General features: G+C 43.1%; 1 protein-coding gene across 2 annotated transcripts in view; it reads right to left on the bottom strand.

Annotated features, from left to right (window-relative positions):
• The window catches only part of SLC26A4 (solute carrier family 26 member 4), a 60051-nt gene that overhangs the window by 4210 nt on the left and 28681 nt on the right, over positions 1–27160 (bottom strand). For both annotated transcript variants that reach the window (XM_033959087.1, XM_033959086.1), the window contains exons 12-19: positions 24208–24303; positions 22861–22967; positions 19027–19096; positions 16723–16815; positions 14063–14158; positions 8420–8650; positions 3994–4048; positions 2207–2352 (exon numbers count right to left, since the gene is read on the bottom strand). In XM_033959087.1, the coding sequence (XP_033814978.1) occupies positions 2207–2352; positions 3994–4048; positions 8420–8650; positions 14063–14158; positions 16723–16815; positions 19027–19096; positions 22861–22967; positions 24208–24303 (894 nt within the window). The remainder of the gene's footprint in view (positions 1–2206; positions 2353–3993; positions 4049–8419; positions 8651–14062; positions 14159–16722; positions 16816–19026; positions 19097–22860; positions 22968–24207; positions 24304–27160) is intronic.

The following is a 27160-nucleotide window of genomic DNA, read 5'->3' as shown; positions in this document are numbered from 1 at the left end:
CGTTGTGTGAAACGAAGTTCGTTATAGGGAGCAAGACAAAAAGTTCGTTATGCGCAGCGTTCGCTGTGCGAGGCGTCCGTTATGCGAGGCACCACTGTACAAGAAAACTGCAGTTTGCATTTTGATGGTGATGGTTAGTTTCAAAGCTGTAAACTGCTTTGAAATCAAACACTGTCACATTATTATTGTAATGCAATCTGTAATTAAGGACTAATTTCTTTCAGCTTCTTTTACCTTTCTCACTTCTGCTTGGAACACAGCTAACACAGGGGACCCCCCCAAACTAGTGCAAGGGTTGGATGTGGCCCACAGAGGTAATTTTTCCAGCTGAATCTGGCCCGAGAAGGTTTTACTCTTTTCTTTTTTTTTTTTTTTCCCATACGCGTAAGAGTAAAGTCAGCAATATTGGAAGGGTTCCCAGGCTCCATCAGCCAAAAATGTTGATGGTATGACGCACTCAGCAAGCTCAGAATGGGATCATTCATCTGCTCGTTCAAAGCTCCTTTTACGAAACTACGCTAGCAGTTTTAGTGCACGCACCGGATTAGCGCGTGCTATAGCGTGTGCTAGCCGAAAATCTACCGCCTGCTCAAAAGGAGGCGGTAGCGGCTAGCCCGCGCTATTCTGCGCGTTAAGGCCCTAGCGCGGCTTTGTAAAAGGAGCCCCAAATGTGAAGAGCAAAATGGGCTTCTTAGCGGAGAATAAGCATGGTTGACTTAGGTGTCGCTAGGCGTCCGAGTTAGGTACTGGTATATTAGGCCAAGTAAAATCTGGCCTATTGTACCAGTGCCAACTTCTAGGATACTGGCGGTGCCATTAGGCAGGATTCTATAAACGACGCCTAGCAGATGATTGACAACTGCACTGAGTGGCGCCTACAATGTAGACACCGCTCGTTGCCATTTATAGAATCAGGCCCTAAATGATTTACACTTGCTGGTCACAGAACAGTGCCTCGCACTTGCCACAATCCTCCCCCCCCCCCACATACTTTTTTTTTTTTTTTTTTACAACACCGCACTAGCATTTTTTAGCACCAGCCACGTTGGTAACAGCTCCGACGCTCATAGAAATTCTTTGAGCATCAGAGTTTGAGCGTCAGAGCTGTTGCTACCGTGGCCAGCGCTAAAAACCGCACTACGGTTTTATAAAAGGGGTAGGGGGTTATTTATTTGTTTTCTATCCTGTTCTCTCCAACGAACTCAGAATGGGTTACAGGTTAACATTGATAATATAAAGTCAACACGGGTTACAGGTACACATACACAGAAGAAAGTCACATTTAACAGCTTAGAGTAGAATTCGAAAGGGTCAACTCGAATTGGGATGTAACTTTCAATTAGAAACATGATGGCAGATAAAAGCCAAATAGCCCATGCACAGTAACCATTATCTCTTCCTCTCTCTAAGAGACCCCACAGGCCTATCCCAGACCCTCTTGAACTCAGACATAGTCTCTGTCTCCACCACCTCTTCCGGGAGACTGTTCCACGCATCTACCACCCTTTCTGTAATAAAATATTTCCTTAGATTACTCCAGAGCCTTTCGCCTCTTAATTTCATTCTATGCCCTCTCATTCCAGAGCTTCCTTTCAAATGAAAGAGACTCGACTCATGCACATTTATGCCACATAGGTATTTAAAAATCTCTATCATATCTCCCCTCTCCTGCCTTTCCTCCACAGTATACATATTGAGATCTTTAAGTCTGTCCCTATATGTCTTATGATGAAGACCACGCACTGTTTTAGTAGTCTTCCTCTGGACTGACTCCATCCTTTTTATATCTTTTTGAAGGTGTGGCCTCCAGAATTGTAAACAATATTCTAAATGAGGTCGCACAAGAGTCTTATACAGGGGCATCAAACCTCTTTTTCCTATTGGCCATACCTCTCTCTATGCTTCCAAGCATCCTTCTAGCTTTCGCCTCACCTTTTCAACCTGTTTAGCCACTTTAATATCATCACATAGAATCGCACCCAAGTCACACAGGCACCAATCACACAAGTAAGGTCTAATATTCTGTAACAGAGGCACCACTAATTAGCACAGTTTAGTAAAATGAGCCCTCTGTGATCTGAAATGACTTTTGTGGCCTATCTTTTGAAAAGTTTGGAGACCTTTGAGTTAAGTCATGTTTACATGGCACAGACTGGGGTGAAGGGTGCATTTTGTAATGAGTACAGACTGAAAGGAACCTTTTTACCTTCTCAAAGATGGGGTCCTGCAAATCTTTGAACATGTTTTGGCTCTGTATGAAAAGCACAGCATCGTGAACAGTCAGGAAGAAGATGTCCTCTTTAATGGTGTCATCAAAGAAACCGCATGCTTTCATTTTTTTCAAAATATTATCTAAAATATGAATAATGAAGAGTTGTTTAAAAAAAAAATTAAAAAAAAATTGAGAATACAGTAAATGGCTAAATATGTCTATTCAAATCATTTCTGGGAAGACACGTTCCAAGGGACTATTTCAATAATCCCATTTTTATTGTCTCATACAGAGAATAATTCTGTATGATTAATCTTTTAAGGACAACCTATTTGATCATTAGTGCAGAAAAAGGAAAAATCTTTAGTAATCCTTACCTCTTGTTTTTTCCTTAAATGTCCTTTTCTTTTAACTTATTGTAATTCTACCCTTTTCCCTTTCGTGTTAGTTGGTTTGTGTGATTTTGTACCTATCTTTATGGGATATCAATCAGCCTTTAATTTAACTTGTCAGTGTTACCTTGTAAAGCCGCTTTGTAATTTTGAAAAGGCGGGATAACAAATTTTTAATAAACTTGAAACTTGGTTTTACAACCTGCTACTGAGAGTTCTAGGAGATATTTTAGTCCTGATGAAAAATGGATGATTTACAAGTTGCAAAACAATGTATTGGCCCAGCTCAGGGCTGTAGTGAGCTATTGTGCGGGCACTGCAGCCCCCCTAGGGTGCAAGGGAGGTGGAAGCTCAAAAATTGTGTCCCATCCATTGCCTTCCCTGCTTGGCTGTGACACAGTGGGCAGGATAGGAGTTTTAGGGGGCGTGTCACATGGGATGCATTTCCAGCTCGGGACAGACCTTAGCTCAGCTAGTCTTCCACCAGCTTTCAAGACCACCGAAGTCTCTTCTTCCAGTGTGGCCATCCGAAGGAATCTAAGGGCTCCTTTTACTAAGATGTGCTAGCGTTTTTAGTACACGCTGCCCCCTGCGCTACGCGTAAAAACTAACGCCAGCTCAATGGTGGAGTTAGCGTCTAGCGCGCGGGGCAATGCAGCCCGCGCTAAAACCGCTAGCGCAGCTTAGTAAAAGGAGCCCTAAGTAATGTTATTGCAACATCAAAAAATCATAACTGCAATCTATTCCATTTTCAAAACCTGTACAAAAATATGATCGTTTCCATAACAGAAATCACTTTTCTAGCAAGTTCTCCTTCTGTTGCTTAGAAACATGTAGTCCAATATTCTACTACTATTATTTATCACTTATATAGTGCTGAAAGGCATATACAGCACTGTACATTTTGACAAGACGGTCCCTGCTCAGAAGAGCTTATAATCTAATTTGGACAGACGGGCATGACATACAAGGTTGGGAATGCAGAACCCCAAGGTGAGCGGAGTTAGGAGTTGAAAGTGCTCTCGAAGAGGTGGACTTGTAACTGGGCCTTGAACACTGCCAAAGATGGAGCCCGCCGTAGGGATTCGGGCAGCTTGTTCCAAGCATATGGTGCAGCAAGGTAGAAGGAACGGAGTCTGGAGTTGGCAGAGGAAGAGAAGGGCACAGACAGGAAGGACTTACCAGCTGAGTGAAGCTCGTGGGGTAGGGGGGAGGAACATAGGGGGAGATAAGTGAAGAGATATAGTGAGGGGCAGCCAATGAAGTGCATTTGTAGGTCAGTAATAGGAGTTTGAATTGTATTCAGAAATGGATGGGAAGCCATTTAACTGGGTAGTGAATACAATACCAGGTAGTTTAGAAGGAGATCAACACATTGAAACTGCTTACCTTCCTGTCCTCCAAAAAATACATTTACATCAATTCTTTGGAATTCTTTCACTATCTGTAAAGAAAGCAAACTGTTGTCAGAACAAATGGAATCTAAAGAATGGATTTTTGTGGGGCTGGCTCAGTGCCAGTGATGTGACCTTGCAAACTGGAGAACTGGGTTCAGTTCCTGAGCCTTGGGTCACCTTACGTTGGGAAACCTACAGTGTTCATAACCCATGACCTGAAAACGAGATCCAGCCATCAAATAATGGTGGTATTTAGAGCCAGATTCTATAAATGGTGCCAAGTGGTGCAGTTGACAATCAAAAAAATGCCATTTATAGAATCACGCCTAGCAGTGCCTTAGTGGACTTAGAACTGCCTTCAAAGTTGATCTATGGAAAGAGCAAGTTCGACCATCTGACTCCTTTGCTTTTCTCTCTCCATTGGCTCCCGGTTTATTTTAGAATTCAGTTTAAGTGTTTATGTATTGTTTTTAAGATTTTTACATGGTATCTTTGCTCCTCTTGTTCCTCTGCTATGGAATGTTTATAGATTTTCATATGCGAAAGGCATTCATCGATTTAAACTTTCTCTTCCTTCTAGGAAAGGCATTCAAGGAGTTAAGAATTTTAGCAGCAATCTGGCGTTTTAAATTTCCCCAACTAAGGAATGAACTTCCCCTAATTTTGAGGTGTCCCAGTTCCTTCCAACTCTTCCGCAAACTTCTAAAAAACTTTTTTATTCGCTAAACATTTTGAAAACTAACTGTTGTATTTCAGTTTACTTTATTTCTTTTAATTTATTGTTAACCGCGTCGAGCTTTCTTTGGTTGAAGACCCGGTATATAAGGTTAAGTTTTAGTTTAGGCATCCTAGACATCGGTGCTGCTCCATTAGGCCAGCTTTTCACTTGCCTAATTTAGCGGTGCCTATGTCAGACGCCTAATAATGACTATGTCAACCACATCTATTCTCCACCTATAACCACACCTACTTTTAAACATAGGGGGTCGTTAGGTGTCGTTAGTCATCCTTAGGCATGGGAGAGCGTCCTAAGAGTTTGGTGCCAGGCTCTTAAAATTGTTAATTTTTTTTTGATTGGCTGAAACTGGCGTGGTCAATTGCCATGCCCATTAAGCCAATTAAAAAATAAAAATTAGTTGGGGATCCTGAATGTAGATGTCGCTGAGCAACAACAATTAGGGTGTCTAGCGATGCCTAATATAGGTTTTGTTTATAGAATTCCCCAGTTAGTGTCTACACTCAAGCCACAATGGGGCTCACTTAGTGTCAATTCTATAATGGCTTTTGAGCACACTTAAGCAATTATGGAATACTATTTGTGAGTCTAAGTTTGTTTATCTTGTGTTTTATTGTTTTTTTTAATTGTGCATGTTTTTATTTGTACCCCACTTAGAACCGTCGGATAAGATGAATAATAAATATTTTAAATAAACAAACAGTGCAGAGCCACGGTGGTGTGTTGAAAGTTAAGCACGCTTAAGTGTGCCATTTATTTATTTAAAAAATTCTATCCCACACCATCTACAATTCTGGGCGGCTCATAATTAACAAAACATAAAACTAACAGACATAACATTAGAAAATGTAAAAATAGGCCCATGTAAATAAAAAGGCCTTAACCTGCTTTCTAAAAAGGGTAAACATCTCAATTTGTTTAATATGACCTGGTACTGAATTTTATTTATTTATTTAAGCATTTATATAGCTTAAGTGGTTTATATTCAGGTACTCAAGCATTTTTCCCTATCTGTCCTGGTGGGCTCACACTCTTTCTAATGTACCTAGGGCAATGGGGGATTAAGTGACTTGAAAAAATCTTCTATACAGGAATGAGAAAGAAAATCAAATCCAACTCCTATGATTCTAGGGACTTTAAATGTTTCATTCTTGATCACGTGCCACCAATACCGAGATGGGGGAGACAGGAGACTGGCATTATTGAAAAGAGTACAACAGTCAAAACTGAAGACTAATATAAAGAGTTCTTGCTCATATCGCTATACCGCTCTCAGAGACCTGTAAGGTTAAACACAGCTGTGTTCTAAAACCACTTTGACAGGTAATAGGTGTCATTCATTGAGCCGGTAAGTATATATCGTGTATTTTTGTGCAAATTACTGCAACCAGCTATACAGCTCCAATAAAGTGCAACGTGTAATAAATATTTAAAACGTATATGAAAAATATATATCAAAAAAATTTTGAAACGGGTCCCGTAGGGCGTTTAGCCATTCGTTAACTACGAACCAGCTTATATGAGATAAGTGCAAATGTTTAAAAATTTTTTTGATATATATTTTTCATATACGTTTTAAATATTTATTACACGTTGCACTTTATTGGAGCTGTATAGCTGGTTGCAGTAATTTGCACAAAAATACACGATATATACTTACCGGCTCAATGAATGACACCTATTACCTGTCAAAGTGGTTTTAGAACACAGCTGTGTTTAACCTTACAGGTCTCTGAGAGCGGTATAGCGATATGAGCAAGAACTCTTTATATTAGTCTTCAGTTTTGACTGTTGTACTTATTTTTGTTTAAGAAGACTTTGCCTACTTTAGCCATTGATTATTGAAAAGAGAACAGGAATGGATCTTCCGTTTACACACTGAGGATCCTGAAGGACTGAATCAAAAGATTGAGTGGCAACTATTTTTTTAGTTTCACACAACTTTATGGACTGTTTTGTTACACAGAGGTTCTCCATTTCAGGCCATGAAAGAGAGGCTTGGTTTTGATTTTCAGCTGTGAACGTTTGTGATGGTGTGACGTCAGACCCATTTAAGAACAGCAGTTTCACCTGGGGTGGTCTCTGTCTGAGCAAGCGTGTGAATCAGTATGCTGGTGTAAGCTGCAACAACATTGTTTAGTCTTTTTGCACTCATATTGGAGCTCTGCTAACTTATTTGTTGATCTTTTTCCAGATGCTGTCCGGCTAGGACTGGCAGAGACAAAACACATTTTCAATACCATTGACCATTCTACCTACAAGCTAAGTAGTTTTGACTTTTCTGACACCATTTGGAAACATTTACTGTGTCTGCTCTAGGTAGGAAGGGGGTCAAGAGCCGGTGAAGATCTTTTCCCTTTCTAGTGCAGTGATTGACATTATTACTGCACGGGGTTCTGAGGCTCTCCCCTCATTCAGATGTGATGTCCATGAAACTTTCAATGAAATTGTGGCATAAGTAAATCATTGCTTGAATATAAGTGAGAAAGTTATAGGAGTTGGATTAAGTGACTTGCCCATGGTCACAAGGATCAGTGTGGGATTTGAACCCACAAACTCAGGGGGTTGAGGCTGTGGCTCTAACAATTGCACCACACATTCCCCAGAGGACTTGCCCAACAATCATAAACATGCACAACTGATTGTATTCTATAAGTTGTGCACATCACTTGGTGATGTGTCTATAACATGCCCATGGTCCACCCTCAGGTATCCCCCCCCCCTGCAATTGTGCACTAGGGGTCAGATTCTGTATAGGACACCTGCATTAGGACTAATCAAGGATGTCTAGCGACTCCTAACTTTGAAATCTGTGTGTAACTTTTTTTTATAATTGGCTTAATTGACATAGGAATTGACCATGCCAGTTTTCAGGCAATCAAAAAAAATAATGTAGATCACCAATTATGAGTTTGGCGTCAAACTCTTAGGTTGCCTAGCGACACCTATGTCAAGGTGCCCTGAAAAGTAGATGTGGATACGGGTGGAGAATGGGTGTGGTTGATTTATGTGCCACTAGGCATCTGAGTTAGTAAAATCTAGCCTAATGTACCAGCACCTACCTCTTGGACACCTAGGAATGCCTAGGCGGCACTAGGCGGGATTCTATAGACGCCTAGCAGTTGATTGACAACCACACCGAGTGGCACCGCTAGCTGCCGTTTATAGAATCAAGCCCTAAATGATTTGCACTCGCCGGTTACAGAACAGTGCCTCGCACTTACCCATTGAAACATAGAAACATGATGGCAGATGAAGGCCAAATGGCCCATCCAGTTGGCCCATCTGCAGCATCCACTATCTCCTCTTCTCCCTATTGGCTAAGGTTCTTAACATTTGCATCTCCTCTTCCTATAGGCTAAGGCTCTTTGCACCTGCATTGTGAGGTCATAGAGCTGCCCCTCTGCAGTAACCATTATCTCTTCTTCTCTCTAAGAGATCCCAGGTGCCTATCTCAAGCTCTCTTGAATTCAGACACAGTCTCCAATCACGCAAGTAAGTTCTAATATGCTGTAACATAGGCATGCTAATAGTGTCTAAATTTAGCTGCTAGCTTTTAGAATTGCCTTTGTAGTGAATGTTCTGATGTAAAACAATTGAGGATACAGCATATGCGATCAGTAGCATTCTTCTTCCTCGTTACTGTATCTGCGTCTTCCAACTGCATGGGAAAGATACTTACTACTTTTATAGACCTCACTGCCACAACGTCCAAGAATGTTACTGCTCCAAAATCAAAGATAACACTGTGGATGGACACTTTGGGGATGGAGACTTTGATTGGCAGCTCTGAATTCCAGTCCACCTGGATCTCCACTTCTTTGCTTTGAACTCCTAGATCCTCGGGCTCTTCTGGGTCCTCATCCGGCTCAAAACCTTCATTAATGGCACCGGAATCACTAATAATCCCATTCTAATCCGGAAACAAACAGGTAAATTACAAGTAGATGTGGTGACTGCATCACAAAACTGGATATGGTTTGCATTTATTGATGTAACATATAGAGAGATCATTCATCAAAGAGATTATGCGAGTCAGAACATTTAAGTGCAGCATCAAAGTATTACAGGCAATCCCCGAGTTAAGAACGAGTTACGTTTTTAAAGCTGTTCTTAAGTTGGATTTGTATGTAACTCAGAACTTGTAGATTTTAAGATTCTTCCTACTCACCTCTGCTCCCAGCTGACAAAAGGGCCAACTGCCCCTACCAGTTTTCCCTTTAAGATACAGCATGTACAACCACACACTGTTGTTAATGTGGCCGTGCATCATTCCTGAATCTGCTGAAGGAGAAGTGTAGTGAAATCAAATGAAGCTGTGACCATGTTCTTAAGTACGAGTCGTGTTTAAGTCTGTAACATGGGGAGTGCCTGTACTTGACTCACATAAAAACATAAGAGTTGCTATACTGGGACAGACCAAAGGTCCTTCAAGCCCAGTATCCTATCTTCAACAGTGGGCAACCCAGGTCACAAGTGCCTGGCAAGATCCCAAGGAGTAGCAACATTCTAGAGCTGATATTGTGATGTCATAATGGCCTCATTCCACCAATGCTTAAGAGTCAACCTTATCAGTGATGTCACAATGGCTTGATTATTCCTATTCAGGCAGTCCCCGGTTTAAGAACAAGTTACATTTTTAAAGCTGTTCTTAAGTCGGATTTGTATGTAACTCAGAACTTGTAGATTTTAAGATTCTTGCTGCTTACCTCTGTTCCCAGCTGACATGCACAACCACACACTGTTCTTAATATGGCCATGCATCATTCCTGAATTCTGCTGCAGGAGAAGCATAGGAGTCTAGGCCACTGGAAATAGTGCTCGGTGAAATCAAATGAAGCCGCAACCATATTCTTAAGTACAAGTCCTACTTAAGTCGGGTGTCTGTAACTCGGGGACTGCCTGTGCTTGCAATTTGTCTGATGACTTTTCCTTTTTTCATGTAAGATATGGCCCAATATTTAAAAAGCACCTATCACTACTATCCGGGGAATGCTTCTGACTAGGTCCAGTCACAGATTTTCAGTGGCATTATTCTGATCATTACAAACCTGCTATTCAGATAACGTTGGGGAGGTCTTGGGCTGGAACCAGGGTAGAGGTGGAACATACCCAGATAGCATCAACATTCTGTGCCAGTATCCAAAGAGCTACCTCTAAATTATCTGGATTGTTATCTGGATACTGGCATGAATATCGCTACTATCTAGATAATAATGATGGTTGGTCCTATACCCCAATATCACTACGTAACATGATTTTTGTTCCTGGGCAGTGAGTGCATTTTTCTAATTGCTCATGTCTAAAAAGTGTAGAAAATGTCTGTTATTTCCATAATATTTTGCTTTTGTGACCACGATAGTCAAATTTTGCAATTTACCTATTTAAAATGTGAAATCACTGAATTTTCATCTTTTCATTCTTATAAAGTCATATAACGCAACATAGGAATCCCAATTAATATGTATTTCTATCGAAGTTATACAAAAATGACCACAGAAAATTTAGATGTGAGTAGTTTTTCGAGATCTGCGATTATATAGAAAGTCGCTTTCATGAACCAGTCCCCAGATAGAAACATGACGGCAGATAAAGACCAAATGGCCCATCTAGTCTGCCCATTCGCAACCATTATCTTTTTCTCTCTCTGAGAGATCCCACGTAGTCTCCCAACATGTTCTCATGATATTGTCCTTGGTAGTGGCATTCGAAGCCCATTATATCTTGGTGAAAGCGCTCACCTTGCTCCTCTGAGTATACTCCCATGTTCTCCTTGAATGTCTTAAGATGAGCATCAAGGATTTGGTCTCTGAGAAACATCCTACTGCCCATTTTACTGTAATTGTTCATCAGATTCTCAACAAACTCCATGTTGTTTTTGGCCTTGTGATTGCCCAGGAAGCCTCAAACCACAATGACAAAGCTGTTCCAAGCTGCTTTGTCCTTCCTAGTTAGATTCTTGGGAAATTTTTTGCACTCTAGGATTTTTATTTTAATCTGTGGCCAACGAAGACACAAGCTTTGACCTTTGCCTCAGGCAGATTAGGGAAGATACTTGAAGGTACTTGAAGGCTTCCAACTCCTTATCTAAAGCACTGACAAATTGTTTCATTAGGCCCAATTTGATGTGCAGTGGTGGTATCAGCACTCTTTGGGGATCCACCATTTGATGTTTCTCCCCTCAGAGAACTCGGTCCACTGTGGCTAGTCCCGCCTTTGGTAGTGCACCTTTGTGTCCCTACTGTCTCAAAGGCAGAGAAAGCAGGGAAACTTGGTAAAACCGCCTTGGAGACCCATTAGGAATGCCACCATTTTGATGTCTTCGATGACCTCCCAGCCGTACTCATCATACTTCAAGGCACTTACTAAGGTCGATGTGGTTGCAATGTTTGAGATGCACTGAGTGAGCCAGTGGAGTGGATGGATACTTTTCTCATTATGGAGTAGCATGGCTTTGATGCTCCTGGATGAACTGTCATACTATACCATACCAACTTTTGTATCCTGCAAATGCCAGCTAGGAGTCATTGCAGCTTACACAATATTAGAATTGCTACAGAGACATAGACATCATGAAGAGATGTGACTCTTTCGGGTTACAGGCAATTTAAATTGCCTGAAACAGACTGGTCGCATTGTGGCAGAAGCAGAGCTTATCTTGATGGGTGAAGGTAGAAAAAAAACTTGGTGACACTTCCTCTGATCTATGACTTGCACGCTTTCATCCAACAATTTCCACTGCTTGAGCTCAGATGTCAAAAGCATGGTATTGGAGTTGGTGAGACCAAGATCTCTGATCAAATTGTTGAGGTCTTTATGGTTTGGATAGTATACGTTCCTCTCATCCGCTGCACCACTGATATTATAAACTGGATCTACAATGTATCCATCACTCTCTGACTCACTGCTCTCTTCTGAAGACAGCTGCTCTCTCTCTCTGGGGGAGTAGGTATGGGCAGCTCAGGGCAATGTGGCACTGGGGCAGTGGATGAAGGAATGTCCAGATATGTGATTGCAGAAGCATGCTTGCCATTTGGAAGGGTCCACCATGCAGAAGTAGCAGTTGCTTGAGTGGTCAGTAAAAAGGCCCCTAAGTTTACTCAGCTTGGAATCAATCTAGAATGTTTTGAGAAAAAAGGTCCATTTCAAAATATCAATGTCCTGGTCACAAAAGCAAAGCCCGAGGGAAATTATTGGCATAGGCTATTAAGAAAGAACACTTATTACCCAGGAACGAAAAAAAAATTTGTTACATAGTGTATTCAGTGCCAATACACAGATATTCAGTGGTGATACCCAGATATTCAATGATGATGCCCAGATAGTCAATGCTGATACCCAGATAGTGGCTAGCACTGAATACTGGATAAATGTTTAAATACCAGAAACAGCATTTAAAAGAAACATCAACCAAGATACTGAAGGGAATAGACTTAGCAGATAAAGACAGATTGTTCACCCTCTCCAAGGAAGGGAGAACGAGAGGGCACTCTCTAAAGTTGAAAGGGGATAGATTCCGTACAAACTTAAGGAAGTTCTTCTTCACCCAGAGAGTGATAGAAAACTGGAACACTCTTCCGGAGTCTGTCGTAGGGGAAAACACCCTCCAGGGATTCAAGACAAAGTTGGACAAGTTCCTGCTCAACTGGAACGTACGCAGGTGAGGCTGGACTCATTTAGAGCACTGGTCTTTGACCTGGGGGCCGCCACATGAGCGTACTGCTGGGCACGATGGACCACTGGTCTGACCAGCAGCGGTAATTCTTATGTTCTTACTGACACAATAGTTACTATGGGGAAAATTTCATATTAGAGCCCTAATATGGAAAGTCCAAAAAGGCCCTTATTTTATGCCTATTTGATAAAGGCACCAAAGCACCTTTATAAAAACGACGTGTGCCATGGATTGCGGCAGCGCACAAATGCTCGTGCACAAATTTCTACCTGCTCCAATGACATAAATGTGTGTGGGCTCTATCCTAATAATTCTAGAAACTTGTACGCTTAGTTCTATGCAAGTTATAGATCGTATTTTACATTTTTTTTTGTACTGTATTTTAGGATTGCTAATATGTTATTTTACTGTGCCATGTCTTGTGAATTATCTGCACCTATACCAGGTTTCAGTTGGTGTAAATCCTTGTACCCAAAAATAGGCGCGGATGCTGGTGCCAAACGCTATCCTCTAAATGGTGCCCAGATCTGTGTGCCATTTATAGAATGGGACTTGATGCCGACTTTTTGGCATCATATATAGAATTTAGTCTAAAATATATCCCTATGATAGTGGGCAAAGAGCAGGATTTGTAATTTTGATGTGCCAAAAATCTCACAGTTTATTCCAATATACTGCTATGGCAAAGCCAACTGGGAAAATGGTAACACTGGGAAACAAGCAGATTAACAATAGTATCCTAGGCTATCATACATTTGATATAACTGCCTTTCTGTGGCACATCCAAAGTGGTTGACATATTATATATAGATACTTTCTCTGAGCTTAGTGGACTCACAATCTAACTTGTTTGTAACTGGGCCAACAGGGTCACAAGGAGCTACAATGGGAATCAAACCCTGTTGCCTGGTTCTCAATCCAATGCACTAACCATTAGGCCACTCCAATATGGAACTCAGCCAAGGGAGCACCATGTCTGATGATGCTGCCTCCTGGGTTTGCAAAACCAGATCCTTCATTTATTAATCCTTCCAGTAAGGCAGTGTTCTTCACTAATCTTTAAGTCAGGGTCAATTAGGATCCAGTGAGCTGAAGGAGAGCCACCAAATATCTTTCCATGCGAGCTTATGACATTGCTGACTAGTGTGTGTCAATGACATCCACCCTACCTTCAAACTGTTTATTGGGCATATTCCTGTACCATAGGCAAGTCACCTATTCCTCCACTGCCCCAGGTACATTAGATAGATTGTGAGCCCACCGGGACAGATAGGGAAAAAAGCTTGAAGTATCTGTATGTAAACCACTTTGAGTGTGGTTGTATAACTACAAAAAAGGCGGTATAGAAGTCCCAATCCCCCTATTTTCAAGTAGGTGGTTGTTTCCAAATACATTCTCTTCACCTATTGAGAAATGCCTTGTCTTTCAAGCATGTGACTCTTCCTCTCATCCACTTCCCTCTTTCTGTCATGAACTTGGATAGAGAGGCAAAGAGTAGCAGAGAAAAAAAAAAGCCAGAATGATAATGAGGGTCGCCTTAGAGATCTCCAAGAGCTGCCATTGGTCCCCGGACCTTGCACTGAAGGACACTGCAATAAGGAAAAGAGAAAATGCAATGACACTGCCAGAAATGAGAAGGAATTTGGTCACCTTTGTTGCTTTTAGCTGCCCCTTCTTGATCAGTTTCTGGATCTTCCTGAGTGCTTTGTTCCTCTTGTTGAAGACCCTCACAGCATCAAACCCCACCTATAGTAATATCAAGGGAGACTAGGCATTAATGTTGCATTTTCAAATATATTTATAGTAGAGCTACAGATTTAATGCATTAAAATTTTTAATGCCTGCTAAAATATTTATATAACACACTAACAACCTAGCGCAAATCTTTATATTATTTCATATAAATTTATTACTGTAACCCCACTTTTTTATATATCAATGTTTTTTTATCTGTAGAATCCTCAGCTGGCTCCTCCTCCTTTTCTGTGCAATTCCTATAAGAATAGCATGAGCCATTTTCTTCACCGGATCCTTTTTTTTTTTTTTTTCATTATTTCTGCAAACACACCACCAATAAATTACTTACATTTCTCCCTCCGAATCCACAGGGGTTAGGGGCAGAGCCGGCTCGTGAATATTAAAAAACCACAAATAATATTCGGGCCGGTTCTGCCCCTAACCCCCGCTTCCTCCCGGCTATTTTAAGCCCTGTAAGCCCCCCCTTAAGCCTTACCTGGTGGTCTAGCGGGTTTTTGGGGCAGGAGCGATCTTCCCACGCTCCTGCCCCGTGCAGATCACTCATAGGAAATGGCTCGATATACTACTGGAGCTCAAAGCAGCCATTTCTTATGAGCGATCTGCATGGGGCAGGAGCATGGGAAGATCGCTCCTGCCCCAAAAACCCGCTAGACCACCAGGGTAAGGCTTAAGGGGGGACTTAAAATAGCCTGAAAAATTATAATGTTTTTTTTGTTTAAAAATCGTGAATAACCGAATCCACGGATGCTGAAACCGCGGATTCGGAGGGGGACGTGTATAAATAGTTTTATAAGAAAGGCTTATCTTAGAGCAAGTCAAGGGAGCGTCTCCACCGACATGCCATGTTTCAATTTTTCTTCAGGGTCGAGTCTCCCAACTTAAAATTAGCAGGAGATTCTCATGTCGCGCTCCAAAGTTTCTCATTTAGAATTCTAAATGAGAGGCTCCCAACTTCGTCTCTGAAGAAAAATTGAAACATGGCATGCAGGTGGAGGTGTTCCCGTGACTTACTTTAAGATAAGTCTTTCTTATTGGTTGGTGTGTTTGCACAAATAATTCAAAAGAAAAAAAATGTAAAAAAAAAAAAGGATCCGGTAAAGAAAATGGCTCGTGCTTTCCTTTTATGAATTGCAAGCAAAAACAGGAGGAGCCAGCTGATGTATAAATAAGCATTCACATATAAAAAAAGTGGGGTTAAAGTAATAAATTTATATGAAATAATATAAAGATTTGCGTTGGTTTGTTAGTGTATTATATAGATCTTTGTGTCTTCCCAGTTATCCAATAGAAAATTGAACATGCTAAAATATTTAAGCATGATTAATGCGGCAGGCAGAAGGCTGGCTCTTCCAGACCCAGAAAGAGGAAGTTGCATCACGCTTTGATAAAACTGCCTGTTTCTGGGTCCAGCAGAGCCAGCCATAGGCTACCCCTCTTCTGTCCCCATGAAGCATTTTTTCTCACTTCATTCTATGGAGCTGCATTACCAGCACTGCAGGATCTTGAGCATCTGCTCATGCTTAAGTCCTGCCGGCTGGCTTCCTTCCTCTTCGAAACAGGAAGTTCAGCGGGGGGTAGAAGTCAGCCAGCATTGAGCATGTGCAGATGCTCAAGGCCGTGAATTAGGCGGGCCATGCGATGCTGGTGATGTGGCTCCTAGAGTCACCCCCTACAACTGCCTCTGCTGGTTCCTGTGGCTTTTCTCCACCCTTGGCCAACCAGCAAATGCAAGCAGTGTCTCACTTCCGGTTCACCACACAATTGTTTCCCACGTACTCACCTTTATAGGACCCCCCAAGGACCCCTGAAGAAAACTTTTTGTCGAAACGCGGACCGTGTTGGGTCTTGTATCCCTAGCAGACTAGGTCCTTTAAGGCTCTTATGTGGATGATTTACTTTTATGTGGATGAAATTATTTTATGTGGATTTTAGTGTACCTTTGGAACTTTGATACTTTCAAATAAAGTCCATTCGGGAACATCGTCATTCCAAAGAGTTTTTTTGGTTTTCTCTGGATTTTCTTCTTTGTGGATATTTTGGGGTCAATTCCTTTTGTTTTTTTCAACCAGCATGGAGGACTCATCCCATCAAAACCCCAGTGAATTTGATTGCTTGCTCTACTCCTGCCAAAAGGTGAGCCCTTTTTTTTATTGGGGGGCGGGGGAGAGGGTAGACACTGGAGGGAAAGGGAAGAAGGAAAGAGGGCAAACATTGGGTGGGAGGGTGGGTAGAAGGCAGAAAAGGAAAGGGCAGACATTTTTAAAGAACAAAGAAAGAGAGGGTAGACACTGTTGCATATTGCATGTATAGGTGACATTTCTTATAGAGGATGGAAGAAAAGAAGGGGGATGGTGGCCACAGAGGGGAAGGGGATAGAAGAGAGGGAGAGATGTTGGACCAGGAGGGCAGAGGGGTGGGAGAAGGTAGAGAGGGGGTGTGGTATCTTTTAATCACATGATTAAAAGTTTTAATTGAGCAATTAATCACAATTAAAATTTTCAATCTTTCTGCAGCCCTAATTTATAACACTGTGTCAGACGTCCTTTACTTACAGCAGATTTGAGGCAATTTTTTAAGCCATCGATGTTGCCATAGAAAATAGGACTGGAAAATCTGAGGATCTTTACGCCTTCTGGCTCTACAATCTGGGGAATAAAAGCACATTAGTGATCCAGCTGGTATGGTCCAATTCTCTGAATAAACATATCCTCCAAATTGTGTAAACTTGGGGAGTTGCACATGCATACAAAGTTGCACATGCAAAGATCATTTGCGAGTGTAACTTAATATAACAATGAGCTGATAATTGATGTTAATTATCAATAATTGGCACTAAGTAGTATTATCCCGGCCTAAATTACCGGTACCTGACTCATATGCCTAGCGACGCCTAAGTCAACCACACCGATTCTCCCTAACCAAGGGCTAGATTCACTAAGCAAACCTATCGTGTACTGATCGGTTTGCGAGCCCTTTGCGACCTGATTTCCCTCTGACCCGATTCACTAGCCTGCGTAGCGATCCGATCCCGATCCGTGCATGCAAATGAGGGGAATCTGCATGCAAAGCAGGAAGAATGCGATTCACTGCCCTTTTTTCCTGACACACCGACTGGCTGGCCGATCAAGAACAAGTGACTGGTGAGGACCAGTCGCTTGTGTACAAAACTGCTCAGTCTTTGGTGAGGCTCCACTCGGAGTACTGCCTGCCCCGACTCTTCTCTCTCCGTCTCCCCCGACTCTCCTGCTCTCTGCCGCGACCTGCTCTCTGCCTGCCCCGACTCTCTTTGCCTCCCCTGACTCCTGCTCTCTGCCTGCCCCTGACTCTCTTTGCTTCCCCCGACTCCTGCTCTCTGCCACGACCTGCTCTCTGCCTGCCCCGACTCTCTTTGCTTCCCCCGACTCCTGCTCTCTGCCGCAACCTGCTCTCTGCCTGCCCTTACTCTCCTGCTCTCTGTCACCCTTCCCCATAGTGCGAGCCCGTAGTTTTAAAGCGGGGCTGCACTGCGGGGAAGGGTGGCAGAGGGCAGGAGAGTCAAAAAATTGCCTGCTTTTAAACGCCGGGGATCACCCTTCCAGAGCAGGAGACTCAGGGCCAGAAAAAAAAAAAAAAGCCAAAACGGACACAAAACACATGCGCAGACCATCTGCAGGAAAAGCGGATGGTCTGCGCTTGCGTCATGATCGCACAATAGCGGTCCGTGCGGTCGGAGGGGGGCGTTCCTCCGATCGCCCTCATTTTAATTTTTTTTGTGTTGTGAATTGGTCGGACCTGCACGGATCGGGCACGGAAAGAGGTAAGTGAATCTAGTTCCAAGTCTACTTTTCAGGTAGGCATTGTTACGTGTTAGAAGAAGGTGCCTCCACTTAGGCATCGCTAGGCACTGCGTGGAATTCCACGCTTATCTATTTACTTTTTTTTATTAATTATTCAATTAACTTCAATGGTGTGGTCTATTACCACATGTACAAAACAGAGTGGAATTGTCCAGAAAAAGAATGACGTGCACTAAAAAAGTGTCCTCCAATCCGTCTGGTAATTTGAAGATCTTTATTGTTCCAACATCAAAATAACACATTCATCTACTCAATGACTCGACATGTACGTGTTTCGGTCATCAGGCCTGCCTCAGGAGTCTTAGAAATCACGAATGATGATCTAAGAAGTATGCTGGCACTCAAATGATTTTATCAAAAGCCAATTTCAGAAGGATATCATCCAGCGTGTGATACGAGTACCGTTGGCTGACGCCATACGTAAAACTGCAGGAACCATGTCGGCCGAAACATGTACATGTCGAGTCATTCAGTCGATGAATGTGTTATTTTGATGTTGGAACAATAAAGATCTTCAAATTACCAGACGGATTGGAGGACACTTTTTTAGTGCATATCATTCTTTTTCTGGACAATTCCACTCTGTTTTGTACATATTGTTAGTTATGGTTTTGTTTTTTCCCCCCTGTTTTTTCCTTTGTGGTCTATTACCACACCATTTAAGCTAATTTATTTATTTTAGTATTTATATATAACTTACAGCCTAAACGGTTTACATTCAGGTACTCAAGTATTTCTCCCTATCAGTCCTGGTGAGCTCATAATCTGACTAGCAATGGAGAGTTAAGTGACTTGCCCAGGGTCACAAGGAGCAGCGCTGGGCTTGAACCTGCAACCTCAGGGTGCTGAGGCTGCAGCCCGAACCACTAGGCCACTGCTCCACGTGCGGATTTTAGCGAGGCGGCCTCAATTACGGCGCCGTTTATAGAATCAGGCCCTTAGTACCCAAATGTTCGGTGTCCCAAGCTTTGACAACCTCTCTTGAAGAAAAATGTTTCAAATGCAGAACGCAACGCTTACATTTTTGTATTCCTTGACGCTCTTATAGATGTCTGTACCTGGAATGTTTCCTAGAGATGCACACGAGGGGCTAATAGGAAAGAAAACCAGCATTAGCATCAACTTTGCCACTGAGAGTTCATAATAACCAAGGATTCATCGTGAAACACTCCACACGAGGTATCTCTGGTATAAAATAATAAATACCTCCTAACTAGTAAAAGTGAAAGTAGCCCAGCAGTTCTGGCTCGGATTTAATTACTTGCTTTCCATGACATAAAGATATAATTACTGCAGCTGGTTTTAAAAAAGGCTTGGACAATTTCCTGGAGGAAAAGTCCTGGAGAAAGACATGGGGGAAGTCACTGCATGTCCTGGATCAGTAGCATGGAATGTTGCTACTCTTTGGGGTTCCGGAATCTTTTGTTACTTTGAATCTTTGGGATTCTAGAATCTTGCTATTCTTTAGGATTCTGAATGGAATGGTGCTACTCTTTGGGTATTTGCCAGGTACTAGTGACCGGGATTGGCTACCCTGAGAATGGGCTACTGGGCTTGTTGGACCATTGGTCTGACCCAGTAAGGCTTTTCTTATGTTCTTATTCTTTGCAAGACCTGGAGATCCAGGAGTGGCCTTTTGTGGTCCTAGGTACTGGGTAGGAGAAAATGAGATACACCTGTCAGCTGTTATGGGGGAGAATGCTGACCACCTTAGATCTGTGCTTCTCATAGCACTGTGGGAGGAACAGCAAAACAGTACTTTTTTTTCAACATAACGTTTAATGCACAAAACATTAACCTTGACTTTCAAAGCTTTACATTTAGGTACACCAGACTACTTATCAAAGTTTTTGGCACCATACAGACCAATTAGAAATTTACGCTCTCAGCAATTGTCTCTACCCTCAGTTCACCTGGCAAGACTGACTTCAATGCAAAATTCTGCCTTTCTTTTGCTTCTGCACCATATTTATGGAATTCTCTTCCTATCAAATTCCGTACTGCAAAATTCAGAAGCCTTTTGAAAACCTGTCTTTTCGGTTCAGTATACTCTTAGTAGATTTTTTATTATCTACTGTAATTCGACCCTTTTGGATTGGAGGGATTCCAGACTGCAGCTTTTTCAGATTTTGTTTTTTATAGACTTTATTTCTTATTCAGGAGGTTATATTTATTTTATCTTTCCTTTGATACTGGAGTTCCTTTCTTTTGCTTTTAAATTTGTAAACCGCTCTGCTGTTACTGTGAAGGGCGGTCTGTAAGTATCCTCACTTGGATTCTGGGATTCCATTTGAACTCTCCCATTGAACCCTTAGGGCAGGGGGGTCAAAGTCTCTCCTCGAGGCGCGCAATCCAGTTGGGTTTTCAGGATTTCCCCAATGAATATGCATGGGATCTATTTGCAAGCACTGCTTTCATTGTATGCTAATAGATCTCATGCATATTCATTGGGGAAATCCTGAAAACCCGATTGGATTGCGGCCCTCGAGGAAGGACTTTGACACCCATGCCTTAGGGCCTACTTCTATATACAGCACCAACAAATCAGCACTGACTAGGACAGTGCTTAATGTGATTCTATAAAAGGTAAGCATTTAAGCCAAGAAAAACCAGGCCTAAATACCCTGGCATCAATTCCTGCAATGCCCCTCTGATCACCCCTGCAGCCTTCCAATCCCTCCACTTCCTAAGGTATCTGATTCCATCCTCAAACCATCCTGACAGGTGATCCTCCAACATATCCATTCCCTTCCCCCCCCCCCCAAATATCCAATCTATTCCAGACACAAGCTCCCAAAAAGAACAACAATGACCACCGTCCTAAGATTCCTCCCCTGGCCAGCCTCCTTAAACCAAATCCTGATTGCCATCTTTGACCTTACCAGCCTGGTGAGTAGCAGGAACATGCTTGATCCCTACTCACCCCTGCTCTTACAGCTTCGCATTCCAAAAGGGTCACCATGACCCCACTGCAAGATTAACACGGTGGCCATTTTGGAATCTGGGGCTCTAAGAACAGGAAGGGATTCCTCCTGCTTCAACTAAGCAACAGGAAATCTGGTAAGGGTACAGATGCAAATTAGGGTAGGAGGTCTGCAAGGGGAGGTTTAGAGGTGGCTCATCATTGACAGGAGGACTTATTTCCATGGGGGTATGCTTTCAGAGAGTAGAGGGATTTGATATGTTGGAGGGTTGACTATTGGGGGAAGTGAGAAAGGGAATCGGATACCTTGGGAGAGGGGGGGAGGATTGGACCACTGGCAGTGGTGATCGGAGGGGGCAGATTTATGGGATGCCTCAACCTCGACATTGATTCGTGCCTCTTAGAGCGAGCACTTATTCATACCTGGAGCAGGTGTAAATGCTGACATCTAGAATTTATTTTTTTTTTTTAGCAACATGGATTTTCCTTGTAAGATGGAAAATCCATGTCCATATGTTAGGCTCATCCAAACTACTTCTCCTACAGTGCCTCCTAGTAAATTAAACATGGTGACATCCGCACACAAAAGCACAAAGAATATCTAATATAACTGCAGGAACCATGTCGGGTCCTTGTTCCTTGATTACAAAGGCAGACAACACCCTAAAGACAATGTTTATTAAACTAAACTAAACTAAACCTTAAGTTTTTATACCGCATCCTCTCCATGGAAGTGGAGCTCGGCGTGGTTTACAAGAACTTAAAATATAAGAAGAGAAAGGAAAAGGTTTACATGAGCTTATATGTAGAATGGAAGAATAAGGGGGAAAATAGAATTACATGTTAAGAGAAGAGCCAAGTTTTCAGTTGTTTGCGGAATAGTTGGAGGGAGCCCAGGTTCCGCAACGGGATAGTAAGGTCGTTCCAGAGACCTGTGATTTTGAAGAGAAGAGATTTTCCCAGTTTACCTGCATAGAGAATACCGCGTAGAGAGGAGGAAGGATAATTTATATATATTTATTATATAGACTTGGGGCTTCTTTTACTATATTGTGCTAACGTTTTTAGCGCACGCTAACCCCCGCGCTACACAGAAAATCCTAAAGCAAGCTCTATGGAGGTGTTAGCATGTTGTGTGTAGCGTGTAGTGCGCTCAGCAATGTAGCACGCGCAGCTTAGTAAAAGGAGCTCTTGGACTTAAGTACATCATGTCTGCAGTATTGTTCTCTGGACATCCCTACACACAAATAGCCCTCTTTCTAAATTAGCAGCTACACCTCTATGCTGCTATTTATTCGTGGAGCAGGGGTCTCAAAGTCCCTCCTTGAGGGCTGCAATCCAGTCGGGTTTTCAGGATTTCCCCAACGAATATGCACGAGATCTATGTGCAAGCACTGCTTTCAATGCATATTCATTGGGGAAATCCTGAAGACCCGACCGTATTGCGGCCCTCGAGGAGGGACTTTGAGATCCCTGTCATGGAGGTACCTCTCATACAATGTTTTCTTACACTTTGTTAGGGTTGCCAGGCATCCGGATTTCCCCGGGCATGTCCTCCTTTTGAGGTCTGGGGGTCCGGACGGTTTTTCAAAACCCGGCACTGTGTGTCCATAAGTTCAAAGCGGTTTACAACAAGTTACATACAATGAGAGTAAGAGATGTTTACAACAGGAAGTAAGAGATGTTTACAACAGGAAGTAAGAGATGTTTACAACAAGATACATACAATGAGTGTATGAGATGTAAGGGGAACAGAAAAAGTACTTTATGGGATACAAATTGCAAATGGAAGAGAGCCAAGATGGTTTGAATCAAAAGGAAGTATCTAGTCAGAGATTGGGGTGCAGGGGAAAACAATTTGGGTGGAATACCTTTACAAATGGGAAGAAGGATGAGTTAATCTAAAATCAAGAGATAGTGAATCTACTTACAACTGAACTCTTAGCACAACCGTCAATAATCCAAATATCAAGCCGGCCAGGAGCCCCAGGTCAAGGCCCAGAATGATGGATGCCGCACATGTGAAAACCCAGATTAGCTACATGAAAAATAAATTGAACAACGAAAGATACATATTTGGAAAATATCAAGCAATCCGTTTCAGAGTAACTGCCTGTTTGGAGCAACACAAGGGTACATAAGCAATTATCACCTTTCCTTAACATATTCACGTGGAGGGGCAAAATAAAAAAAAACGTCTAAGTCCCCTTTTGGCCTAAGTCCCTAAACGTTCAACCCAGAAGCAGGGAAAGTGTCCATAACCAAAACATACGTCCATGTTTTGATTATGGCCTTCCTCTGCCTAAACGCCCAATCTCCACTAAGTCTAAAAATACCCCCCAGCACGTCTACACTTTTTAACCATAATGAAAAAAAAACACGCCTAAGCCAAAAACGTCCAACAGAAGGGCTTTTAGGCAAAGGAGGAGCCAGTCCTTTGCCTAAAAGCTGGATTCTGTAACCGGTGTCTGTCAAAATCCTCCCCCCCCAACAACGATCCAGGCAGGAGGGTGCCCAAGCCCTCCTGCCATGTCAAACCGCGACCCCCCTCCCGACAATATCGGGGCAAGAGGGAGTCCAAGCCCTCTTGCCCCAGGCACCCGCGGCACCCCCGACTCGTTTGGGCCAGGAGGGAGCCCAAGCCCTCCTGGCCCAGGCGACCCCCTACCCCCACCCCCACTACAGTACGGGCAGGAGGGATCCCAGGCCCTCCTGCCCTCGACGCACCCCCCTCCCCCTCAACGTCCGCCCCCCCAGAACCCCCGATCAGCCCCCCCAGCCGACCCGTGACCCCCCAGCCGATCCCATGACCCCCCCACCCCACCCGCCCTTCCCCGTACCTATTTTAGGTTGGTTGGACAGACGGATGCCAAACCCGTCCGTCCGGCATGCAGCTCAATGAAGAATGGGACTGGATTGGTCAGAATATCAGACGGAGATATGAGGCTTTTTCCTCCTTCTTAGAAGTATATTTTCATGGTTGAAAATAATTTACAATAAGAACATAAAAGAAGTGGAGGGGTGTATTACATTTGATTCTCCAAAACCCCCCTGAAGACCTTGACAGCACTGATCTAAATTTGATTAGCTAAGCAACATCTGCCTGTTGCCTGCTCAACCAATCAAATTCAGAGCAGTGCCCTCAGGGCCTTTAGGGGGGGGGGGGGCGGAGTGAATTCCCTGAAGACCCTGACCACACGCCACTGCTAGCGGAGCTAACTGTGGTATATCCTGGAGTGACTTTCCCGATAAAAGTTCAAATCCATTTAGCTACTTACAGAGTCAAATTTATTCTGTCTCCACAAGCGGGGCACATCCAGCACCTGCCAGAACATCCCCTTCAGGTTAGCAATGACGATAGCAGCCAGCACAGACTGTGGAGAAAGGCAACAAACAGACCAAAAAGAAAAATCTAATATTAGGAAAAAAGACTCATTCAATCTCAAGGGTTTTTAACTTCCATCCTACTAATACTATTTAACATCCACCCTTTGCCCTCTCCAACCCTCTCTCTGTTAGGTCCTGGCTCACTCTCACTGTCTAACACCAGTTCTGGCAGGATACACATTAGAGAGTTGCACGGGAACGGGGACGACGGGAATCCCGCGGGTTCCCCCTTCGGGTCACAGGGATCCCGTGGGGATGCCCCCTAGGGTCGCGGGGATCCCTTGTGGACGCCTCCGAGGGTCGCGGGGATCCTGCGGGGTTCGATGCAACTCGAGCCGCGAGGCTCGTCTTCTTTTTCCTACCTGCCCTGCCACAGCACACAGCCGCCCGGAAGTCTTCCCTCATGTCAGCGCTGGCGTCGGAGGGAGGGCTTAAGCAAAGCCCTCCCTCCCTCCAACGTCAGCGCTGACATCGGGGAAGACTTCCGGTCGGCTGTGTGTGCTGGGGCAGTGCAGGCAGGGAATAGAAGACGAGCCTCGCGGCTCGAGCTCCATTTGGCTGGTAATTTGCTTAAAGATGAGGGCTGGGAGGGGGAACACAAAAAGGGGGAGGGAGTGCGTTTTTGGACACAAGGCATGAACTTGGGAATAGAGAGCTGCAACCATATTTGAAAAAACATAGGGGAGGGCTTCCAAAATTCAAGGGTTATCTTACAAAGATGTCCTCGGTGCGGCAGAGCTGAGGGACTCCCCTCTGGTTAAAGGTTCAGAGGATAAAATCATTTCTCAACCTTTGGCCAGAGTCGCTTGTACAGCTCCTTGTAAAGAGTGCTGCATTCCCTGAATTACCCATTCCCTCTCATTCCGTTTAAGGAGGCACATTTAGAACCTCATGTAAACCCACAGTGTTCTAGGCTGCACAGGGCATTCACCGTAATAAACAAGCCCCATTATTTTCAAAGCAGAGGATGAAAGCAAATAGATTAAATCAGGAAAGGTTGTTTATGAGAAATTGGCTTCCATCGGTCACAGAGCAATGGCAAGGAAGGTCTTCTGACTGTGTGCTGTTACACAGTCAAAGGTTAATTTATAGCCATTGGCAGCTCTCCTCAGGTTATTTTTAGTCAGTGGTCAAAAATCTTTTTTTTAATCTAATTTAATTTATAATTTTGAATACTTTACAATATCCAGCAATTCCAAAGGAAAAAAGGAAAAATCATATAAAACAATACATAATCAAACCATACATACATAATTCCTTTTAAGCCCACATTAATGGGGAGCACATGTTACTATTTCTCATCAAATAAATTCAGGAAAATAAAGGACAATAATTCTCGGTTCACACTAGAGCAGTGTTTTTCAACCGCTGTTCCGCGGCACACTAGTGTGCCGCGAGATGTTGCCTGGTGTGCCGCAGGGCCGCCGGGCCCGGAGCTGACAGGGGGCCCGAGGCAGGGGCGCCAGTAGCTCACCAAGGCAAAGTGAGTCGATCACCCAGGACTCGCTTTGTCTTGGCGATCTAATCTATCGGACCTATCAGTCTTCCTCTCCCCGACGTCAATTCTGCAGTCGGAGAGGAAGTTCGGGCCAGCCAATCGCTGCCTGGCTGGGCGGAACTTCCTCTCCGATTGTAGAATTGACGTCAGGGAGAGCATGCGTCGGCGTCGGCTTTGGGGCCTGTTATCCATTGGTGGGTCCTGTTCCCCGATGGCAGCGGCAGTGGCAGTGGCTTGGGGAACGGCAGGGAGAAAGAAAGAAAGGGGGCAGGCAGGGAAACAGAAGGAAAGAAGAGAAACAGAAAAAAAGAAAGAAAGGTCAGGGAGAGAGGAAGAAAAAGTTGGGGGAGGGAATGAGGTGTGGAGGAGAGAAAGCATACAGGCTGATAGAAGGGAAGAAAGATTGGATGCACAGTCAGAAGAAGAAAGTGCAACCAGAAATCACCAGACAAGGTAGGAAAAATGATTTCATTTTAAATTTAGCAAAGTGGAGGCAGTATTACCACAGTTTTCAAAGGAATTTGCCCAAATAACTTAATAGTTAACTGGGTAAATTCCCAGAGATGAAAACTTCCCTTCACTTACTATGCACAGTTCTGAATTTATATCTGCTGTCTATATTTTACAATATGGTCACCTTTTACTAAACCGCATTAGTGGTTTTTAGCGCAGGGAGCCTATGAGCGTCAAGAGCAGCGCTGGACATTCAGCGCAGCTCCCTGCGCTAAAAACTGCTATTGTGGTTTAATAAAAAGGATGGAGGGTATATTTGTCTATTTTTGTATGCTATAAAAACCAAATACAGAGAGAGACTGAGAGCTGTTGACGAAGAGCTACGTGTGTGTCTTTCTTCCATTCCAGCCAGAATATCAGCTTTGTGTTCAGCCAAACAGGCCCAGGTTTCGCACTGAATAAAGTATTTTATAATTTTTATTTCGTAATAAAGTAATTATAAAATACTTTCTTTGTGTTTATTTGATTCCTATTCAAGAGAATTACTTTATATATAGTCAATATAGGCAGAGAGTTAAATTTTTTAACATTTTCTAGGTGGTGGTGTGCCTCGTGATTTTTTTCATGAAACAAGTGTGCCTTTGCCCAAAAAAGGTTGAAAAACACTGCACTAGAGAACCTTGAATCATTCCTTAAATTGGGATATTAATTAAATTAATTCTCCTCACATTCTCAGCTAGGTGAAACAAATCTCATTTCTGTTCTCTTGCAACTAAAAATTGTTGTAGTTGTATAGGATCCCAAAAAGCATACTCAATATCTTGTAACTTAACCAAACATTTACAGGGAAATTTCAGGTAAAAGGATGCCTCCAGGGCCAAAACTCTGTCCTT

The sequence above is a fragment of the Geotrypetes seraphini genome, chromosome 9 (genome assembly GCF_902459505.1).
Source record: "Geotrypetes seraphini chromosome 9, aGeoSer1.1, whole genome shotgun sequence".
Taxonomy (NCBI): Eukaryota; Metazoa; Chordata; class Amphibia; order Gymnophiona; family Dermophiidae; genus Geotrypetes; species Geotrypetes seraphini.
Note: the sequence above shows the minus strand (reverse complement) of the source record. Positions and strands in the feature narration are given on the sequence as shown.